General features: G+C 42.8%; 1 protein-coding gene across 1 annotated transcript; it reads left to right on the top strand.

Annotated features, from left to right (window-relative positions):
• Positions 1–201: 201 nt before the first annotated feature.
• OR4D2 (olfactory receptor family 4 subfamily D member 2) lies at positions 202–1,125 on the top strand. The gene is given in 1 exon segment (XM_019026785.4): positions 202–1,125. A coding segment is annotated over 1 exon segment (924 nt).
• The last annotated feature ends 8,394 nt before the right edge of the window (positions 1,126–9,519 follow it).

Here is a 9,519-nt window from a genome sequence, read left to right as displayed (position 1 = left end):
TTTCAGGAATGTATATTCCAGCACCCACTTGTAAACGATCCAGAGACAAGACAGCACCTAGTATAATGGTCTACACATAAGGATGCTCATCATATGGGCTTAAAACCTTGGTTCTGAGCCCCTGAGCCCTGAAAGGGAAAGTAGTGACTTCATGTATCTGTGTCTGTGGTTCATTTTCTTCAGGTGTATGGAGAAAACACCATGGAAACAGGGAACCTCACGTGGGTATCAGACTTTGTCTTCCTGGGGCTCTCGCAGACTTGGGAGCTCCAGCGTTTCCTGTTTCTAATGTTCCTGTTTGTCTACATCACCACTGTTATGGGAAACATCCTTATCATCATCACAGTGGCCTCTGATTCCCAGCTCCACACACCCATGTACTTTCTGCTCTGAAACCTGGCTGTCCTAGACCTCTGTTTCTCTTCAGTCACTGCGCCCAAAATGCTAGTGGACCTCCTCTCTGAGAAGAAAACCATCTCTTACCAGGGCTGCATGGGCCAGAACTTCTTCTTCCACTTTTTGGGAGGTGCCATGGTCTTCTTCCTCTCAGTGATGGCCTTTGACCACCTCATTGCCATCTCCCGGCCCCTCCGCTATGTCACCATCATGAACACTCAGCTCTGGGTGGGGCTGGTGGTGGCCACCTGGGTGGAAGGCTTTGTCCACTTTATTGTCCAGCTGGCTCTGATGCTCCCACTGCCCTTCTGTGGCCCCAGCGTTTTGGATAACTTCTACTGTGATGTTCCCCAAGTACTGAGACTTGCCTGCACTGACACCTCACTGCTGGAGTTCCTCATGATCTCCAGCAGTGGGCTGCTGGATGTCATCTTGTTCTTCCTCCTCCTGATCTCCTACTTATTCATCCTGGTGATGCTGAGGTCACATCCAGGGGAGGCAAGAAGGAAGGCAGCTTCCACCTGCACCACCCACATCACCATAGTTTCCATGATCTTCGTTCCAAGCATTTACCTCTATGCCCGGCCCTTCACCCCATTCCCTATGGACAAGCTTGTGTCCATTGGCCACACAGTCATGACCCCCATGCTCAACCCCATGATCTATACCCTGAGGAACCAGGACATGCAGGCAGCAGTGAGAAGATTAGGGAGACACCGGCTGGTTTGAGAGTGACAATGGTAGGTTTCTTCTCTTTGGCTTTGTTTTCTCTTTGTGAAGTGGAGAGGGAGCTACTACATTTGCTCTCTTCATAGTGTGTTGAACTTCATCACAGCAGGGAATGAATTTTGAAACTAAGCAGCTTCGTGTTTTAGGAAAAAAGAAAGTATCCTCTTTGGTGGTTAAGGTTTGTGATAAAGAGTTTTAACACACCTGCAACAATGAGAATTGCTCACATGGCCCCTGAAAACCACACCTTCCTTTTCCCCTTCTTGGTGGACAGTTTCCTGTTGACAGCATTTCCCCTGTGCGAACATTTCTATTTTCCATATTTTGAGCTCTCTTCCCAATATTTCCTTTTGGTGTGAGTCTGGGTTGTTGGGAACAGCACAGAATTTGGAGTCTTAAGCTCTAAATTAGAGGCCCTGACCCATCATTGACCAAACTGATGACTTCGAATAAGCCACCCAGCTTTTCTTGGCCTCATGATTTCTCCCTCACCAATTTGCTTAAATTAGTATGTGTCCCTAAAATATTCTAGGTTTGTTATGAGATTCAAATCAAAAAATTTTGTGATAAAACAACAACTAAATCATATAACTATATGTTATCTTCCAAGCTTTTAAAAATGATTGTATTTTATTTTCAAATATGAAATTATTATGATTATTCAAGCTTTTTCTCTCTATAATTACGTTTTAATATAATATACTAATTGTGAATAAAAGATCATGGGCAATGCATGCACATTATGAAACTTATGTCATTATGTATAAATGCTCATGTATACACTACTCGATTCAAGAACCAGAAGTTACCAATAACTTGCCTTCACCTGTATTGTCCTCTCCATTGTGTTCACCTTGATTCCTATCCAGAAGAAATCACTCTGTTGAATTTCATGTTTATCACTTCATTGCTTGTATAAAATAGTTTCATCACTTTTTTTACATAAACAGTATATTGTTTTGCTACTTTCGAGTTTTATAAAGATATTGTACTGTACATAATATTCTGGGATTTGCTTTTTCCACTCCATGTTATGTTTCTAACATAACATGTTGATGTTTGGCTCTAATTCATTCATTTGCTCTGCTGTAGAATATTCCACTGTGAAAATAAGTTTATTTGGGTAGTTTCCAGGTTTTGGCTATTGGAGAGTGCTTTTTTTGAGACGAAGTTTCACTCTGCCACCGAGGCCGGAGTGCACTCAACACCACACCCAGCTAAGTTTTGCATTTTCAGTAGAGATGGGGTTTCTCCATGTTGGAGTTGTGACCATTATTGCCTAAACTATTTTTACTGCACCTTTCTCTCCTCTTCTTCCAGGATTCTCATTATGTGTGTGTCTTGGTATCCTTGATGGTGTCTCACAGGCTTCTGAGCCTATGTTCATTTTCATTTATTCTTCTTTTTGCTCCTTAGACTGGATGATTTCAATTGACCTATAATATCTCTAGACCTCTGATTCCGAAATGCCATCATAGAGGAAAATTGGATTCACTCCCCCACTTCCACAGAACCAAAAACAAATATATAGCACTGAGATCTACACCAGAAACAACCCAGAGCTCAAGTATGAGAGTGAGACAGTTCTTGGGGCCACAGAGGGATGAAAAAAGTCCAAGCAGCTGATAGGAGAATCAGACTTCCACATCTGGGACACCCCTCATCCCCATTCTGTCCAGCACCAAGTGCCAAAAAATTTCCTCCCAACTACAGTTTCTACACTGGAAAAACTGAAATTGAGGTGGCCCACCAGCTTCCTTACATTCTTGGGTTCCCTGGCAGGAGAACTGTTCTTGCCTTAATCCACAGATAGCATCATGACTGCCTGAAAGAAGAAATGTCCCCGAAGGAAGGCAGAGAAATTCTGCTCTGTAACTCAGCCAAAGGAGACACCAACTCAGAGTTGCTGTCCAGCAGCACCATGCTGTAGGAGGCATGTTCCCCAGGTCCCCTGGCACAAACCCCTAACCAGACTTCCCACACTGCCAGGATAATCTCTTTGGGATCTCCTTGATTTGAGACAGGAAGTGCTTCAACCATTTACTAGTCCTGAGGTGAACCTGGGCTTAAGGCACCACCTAGAGTCGAATAGAGGCAGTGACCTAGCAGTGAAGATTCAATAAGCAAATGTATTCAATAAAAACCAAAACAAGCTGTACAGAGAAAACTGGAAAGATGGATACATACCCACAAGAAACAAGAGCAAACAGGGAACTATGACTTCCTCAAAAGGAAAAAGCAAAAATCCAGTCACTGATCCTAACAAGATGGTGATTAGTGAGCTCTCTGACCAAGAATTCAAAATAGGAGTTTCAAGGAAACTCACTGATCTCCAAGAAAACACAGAAAAGCAATTTAGAAATTTAACAAAGAGACTGAAATGATTCCAAACTGTCAAACAGAAATCTTGGAACTCAACTAACCTATCTTCAGGTTCATTGATTTTATTTTTATTTTTTAAGACAGAGTCTCACTCTGTTGCCCAGACTGGAGTGCAATGGTGTGATCTTGGCTCACTGCAACCTCCGCCTTCCAGTTTCAAGCAATTCTCCTGCCTCAGCCTCCTGAGTAGCTGGGGCTACAGGCGCGTGTCACTACACCCGGCTAATTTTTGTATATTTAGTAGAGACGGGGTTTCACCATGTTGGCCAGGCTGGTCTTGAACTCCTGACCTCGTGATCAACCCGCCTCGGCCTCCCAAGGTGCTGGAATGACAGGTGTAAGCCACCAGGCCCAGCTGATTCTTTCTTCTACCTACTCGAAAGCTGCTATTGAAACCGTCCTGTGAACTTTTCATTTCAGTTACTTTTATTGTACTTTTCAGCTCCAGACTATTTCTTATTTTAAATCAATTTATCTCTCTTTTTTGATATTTTCTATGTAAAACATTCTTCTTCCCTTTAATTCTTTACCCATAGTTTACTCTATGTTCAAGAAAGTTGCTTTAAAGTCTTTGTCTAGTTAAGTCAAATGTCTGTTTTTTCTCAGGAAGTTTCTGCTAATTTCTTTTCTTCCCTTGAAAGGGCCATACTCTCTTGTTTGTTTGCATGTCTCATAATATTTTGTGAAAACTGCACATTTTAAATATTATAATGTGGTAGGAGTGGAAATAATTTTCTTCCTCCTCCCGATTATTTGTTGTTTTTTCTTGCTGTGAGTTGTAGTTGTTTGTTTAGTGACTTTTAAAACTTTTTTTTGTGTCAAATATGGCCTCTGAAATCTCTGTTTCCTTAGTTCATAGTCATCTAATGGCTTTACAGTAACTTTGTTAAATGCCTGTAGACAAATGATATGGTTTAGACCTGTGTCCCATGAAATCTCATGTCGAATTATAATCCCCAGTGTTGGAGGTGATGCCTGGTGGGAGGTGATTAGATCATGGGGATGAATTTCTTACGAATAGTTTAGCACCATCCCTCCCTTGGTACTGACCTTGCAATAGTGTGTGAGTTCTCATGAGATCTGGTCATTTCAAAGTGTGTGGTTCCTCCCTCTCACTCTCTCTTCCTCCTGCTCCAGCCATGTGAAGTGCCTGCTCCCACTTCACCTCCCACCATTATTGTAAGTTTCCTGAGGCCTCCCCAGAAGCCAAACAGATGCCAGCATTATGCTTCCTGTACAGCCTGCACAATCATGAGCCAATTAAACCTCTTTTCTTTAGAAATTACCCAGTCTTAGTCTCAGATATTTCTTTATAGCAATATGAGAATGAACTAATACAACAAAGAAATGAAAAAGAAAGAAAATATACTCTCCCAGTCTTTCCAGATTGGCTCTGTGTTTGGATACTCCCTCAACACTTAACAAGGATGTTTACAGCTCTGCCTTAGCCTTCACTTTCTGCTTGCATTGGGCCTAAAGATTAGCCAGAACTTATATCTTAGGAGTGTCCCAAGTCTGTGTTTTCATCCTGCCCTTATATGCAGAATGTGGCATTCTAGATTTCATAGTATATACAGGAACTTTCCAAAGTTCTTATTCACCAAAGTATCTCTGTTCCTAACTTTTCCTCTCAAGCTTTTGGTGTGTGTTTGATTGCCCCAGGTGGCAGAGGCATGCTCATTTGATTTTCAGTGTTTTTGAGGAATACTTTTTACGTAGCCACTTTTCTGCCCATAGTGAATTCTGAGTTAGGTAAAACAAAGGCAAGCTCCTCACATCAGTCCTTCAGGAACCCCCAGACATTTCAAAACAGACAATACAATCCTAGGGAACAAGGTTCATTCTGCTCCTTCTGGAACCAGGGACTCACACCAGGAACATACATTGCAATCTTCAAGACCACCAAGCTGGGAGGAGTGTGGAACAACAATAAGTTCAAAGTTTTCCTACTGTGTTTCAGTCACATTTTGAAACAAAGTTCATTTAGTTGCTATTTGACTATTTTCTTTGACAATTTTCCAGAATTCCAACAAGGTTGATTCTGATCACTTCTGCTTTTTTTTTTTTTTTCATTTCTATGGAGAGATGAGCCCTCGGATTCCCAGACTGCTATTTTTACAACATCATCATATTTAAGATAATAATTCATTTAATTCACTTCTCTATGCAACCAGTCTTTCCTAGTCACTCCATATCTGTTTCCATTCCTTCACCAGATACTTTCCTCACTCCGCTTGGGCTCTGATATCCTGCTTCAGGCCAGCGCCCTTCCCAGCCACTTTTCTTACCCCACACATGCTCCAACATCCCACATCAGGACACTTTCCATGCTCCTCCTCATTTTGCTTGAGCTCCAACACTTGATGTCCAACTGCACCTCTGTGTGGATGCATTTCTTAGCCCTCCCATGCTCTGACTCCCCATAGTGAGTCAGCCCTTGCTGGGATACCCTCTTCACCTTGCTTTAACACCCACAATGGGCAGCTCACAGGAGTAGACACCCAGGCTCTGACAACCCATGCTGGGCCACATCCTATGGACACCTTATTCACACTGTTTTTGTTCTACATTAAGAGGAGATTTCTCCAACTCTGATTTCCAATATTTTTATTAAAGTTTTTATTTTTTAAATCAAATTTTAGTTTTCAAGAACTCTTGCATGTTCTCCTTTTTATGCCATTCTATTCTTATTTTGTGGATATTATATTTTCTTTCTTCTCTCAAATGATACTAATTTCATAAGCTGAAGGTTTTTTAAGTTTTTTTTTTGCTTTCTGTGTCACTTCTGTTTTCTTCTTATTTATTTATTATTTTGTACTGGAGACCTTTCTTAAACTCTCAGTGATCTTTGGTTAGCTACATTTAAGAGTAAGGCAATAAAATGCTGATTTGAACCTCTATGTATGGGAAGAGTTTTCAAACTTTACTTTTTTTTTTTTTTGTAACAGGATCTTACTCTGTCACTCAGGCTGCAGTACAGTGGTGCAATCATGACTTACTGCAGCCTTGACCTCCTGGACTCAAGTAATCCTCCCACCTTAGCCTCTCGAATAGCTGGGGCTACAGGTGCACACCACCATGCCCAGCTAATTATTTTAACTTTGTTAAGAAGTTTCTAAGACTCTCAAAAACACTTACCATTAGAGAGGTCTGCCAAGGACATTGAAAATCACAGAGATCTATGAAATGTAGGATAAGCAGGTCAAGATCAGAAAGGACAAAAGTATCCTCACAAGAAACAAATTTTGGAAGGACCTATTGCAGTGAACACTGGTTCACGTGTGTGAGCATACATCAGAATCAACCGAGAGGGCTTGCTAAAACTTGGAAACCCAATGCAGAGTTTCTGATTTAATAGGTCTTGGGTAGAGCCCGAGAATATGCATTTCCAGCACGTTGTTGGGTGATGCTGATATTGCTTATCTGGGGGCCACAGTTTGAGACTGCTGACTTCAAGTTTCGTTGTGCTGTGTTCTTCAGCACAACGGACAGCTCTCTCACACAGCACCAGAGACAACTTGTTTGATTTCTTTTAAAAAATTTTTTTCAACTTGGGCAATGTAATAGGTGGGGAAATGTTTGTATATTATATTGGAAACTTAAATCCTCTAAACTTTTTTTTTTATTCTACCAACCAGACCCCAAGGGCGATTTCTAATCCATACCCATTTTTACAGCACCATCTGTAAAATTCTGTGCAGCCCATAGGGGTTTCTTTTTCTGTGAATTTAAAAACAACAATTATTAAGAATGGATTTTTATGATCACCATGCTTGAGCAATGTTAGAGATAAAATACTCCTCCTTGCCTTGTGGATTTGCTCCCACCGCCCTGCCGTTCACGAGCTGTGTGTTTGTGCTGCAGAGGGGATCTGAGTAAGCAAGGAAAGAATCAGAATTGGATGGGTGAAGCCCAGAGGCCTCCTGAGAGAGGGGAGCATGAGGAGTGGGGAGAGGGGCTCCATGCCCTCTGACTGAACAGGTATCAATCAAGCAGCGAGACTGCGAGTGACCACTGAGGTGAAGGCTGAGGGGGAGGAGGAGTTTGAGCTGGAGCCCAGACTCTGATGACAGGGAGTATACAGGGGGAGCCCCTGGACAGCCCTCCAAGAACTCGGAAATGGGGCCCATGGGCTGTTAGGCCTGGCCCCACAGCTGATAGAAAAGCCATGAAGACCTGGAGCCTGGCTGCTTTGCAGTGAGAGCTCAGAGGGAAGGAGACATCGCTTTCTCTTTTCCTCCTCCCCACATCAACACCAGGCAAGAGGTGCTGGAAAGAAGGAGGAAGAAGTGTTAGAGAGCAGAGTCCTGCACCACCAACCACGCTCCACCCTCGGAGGCCTGGGCCACAGCCTCCCAAGTTGAGGGACAATGTGGACTTGGAGTCGAATGTAAGAAGGGCATTTTCACTAAATAGGACAGTCTTAAAAACTGGAATGAAACTGGTGACTGTTGAAATAAACAAAAGTGATGAAAAGTGTATAGGACTGGACTGAGCTGCTGTGAAGGGAGAGAGTCACCCAGCAGGAAAGAGGGGTGACAAGGCACCGTTGGGAGCAGTCTTGAGAAAACAAGAATTTTTTGTTTGTTCCTCAGTGAGTAGCAACACCTTGTTACATGGATTACATCGTGTTTCTTAAACCTGAGTAATATGGGGAAAGATAAAGAAATAAAAAACATATTGAGGACTTCTACTGCTGACTTAAAATCTTTTTGTGATGGTATGTATGTTCAAACACAAAGCTATGTAAAAGTTTCTCATTCTTCTCTCTTCTGGGACCACGAAAGCAAATAAATGTACACAAAAAACACAATTCAGGCCAGGCGCGGTGGCTCACGCCTGTAATCTCAGCACTTTGGGAGGGGAGGCCGAGGTGGGTGGATCACCTGAGGTTGGGAGTTCGAGACCAGCTTGATCAATATGGAAAAACCCCATCTCTAATAAAAATACAAAAATTAGCTGGGCTTGGTGGCGCATGCCTGTAATCCCAGCTACTCGGGAGGCTGAGGCAGGAGAATCGCTTGAACCCGGGAGGTGGAGGTTGCAGTGAGCTGAGATGGCACCATTGCACTTCAGCCTGGGCAACAAAAGCGAAACTCTGTCTCAAAAAAAAAAATTCACTAGCAACAGATTTATACTACTGATCTGGGAATGTTTTTGAATGTGACATTTTCATTCTGCCACGTGTCTTGTGTTTTGACTCAGTTTCCCCACCACTTCGTTTTGCATTTGATCCTTCCTTCAATCAGTGCTGAAGGCAGCAAAGCATTATGTGTAGCATTTTTTAAAGAGGCAGGACTAGGCCGGGTGCAGTGGCTCATGCCTGTAATCCCAAAACTTTGGGAGGCCAAGGTGGGTGGGCCACTTGAGGCCAGGAATTCAAGACCATCCTGGGCAACATGGTGAAACCCCGTCTCTATTACAAATACAAAAATTAGCCGGGCGTGGTGACAGGCACCTGTAATCCCAGCTACTTGGGAGGCTGAGGCCAGAGAATCGCTTGAATCTGGGGGTGGAGGCTGCAGTGAGCCGAGATCGTGCCACTGCACTCCAGCCTGGGTGACAGAGCAAGACTCTATCTCAAAATAAATAAATAGGCAGGATTATTTGAGGCCAGCTGTATTGTAAACCCAATTACAAACCTGGACACTGAAATTGTGTGACTGTACTTGTTTAAAACACACACACACACACACAGAATTGTTTCTTTGGATTTTTCTATGCTTAGTTGAACATGTTAAAGGGACTGTGAGGTCAAGCACTATCTACAGACCAATGTTATTCTTATTAAGGGCCTCTCCTTCCAGATCATAGTCCTTCATCCTAGGCTCCTCTGAAGTGGTATGATTGGTTGTGTTAATGGTACTTGGCCTCCAGATTGTCTCTGAAAGGGTGTGGGTGATTTTATGCAACAAGTTAAACACTGTTTCATAACTCCCAGCATTCTTTTATCCCATCCTCAGTCCCAAGATCTGAATTTATTCCAGTATTACCCCCACCCCCCAGGATATT

Source organism: Gorilla gorilla, chromosome 4 (genome assembly GCF_029281585.2).
Source record: "Gorilla gorilla gorilla isolate KB3781 chromosome 4, NHGRI_mGorGor1-v2.1_pri, whole genome shotgun sequence".
NCBI lineage: Eukaryota > Metazoa > Chordata > Mammalia > Primates > Hominidae > Gorilla > Gorilla gorilla.
This window is presented reverse-complemented; position numbering and strand designations above follow the sequence as displayed.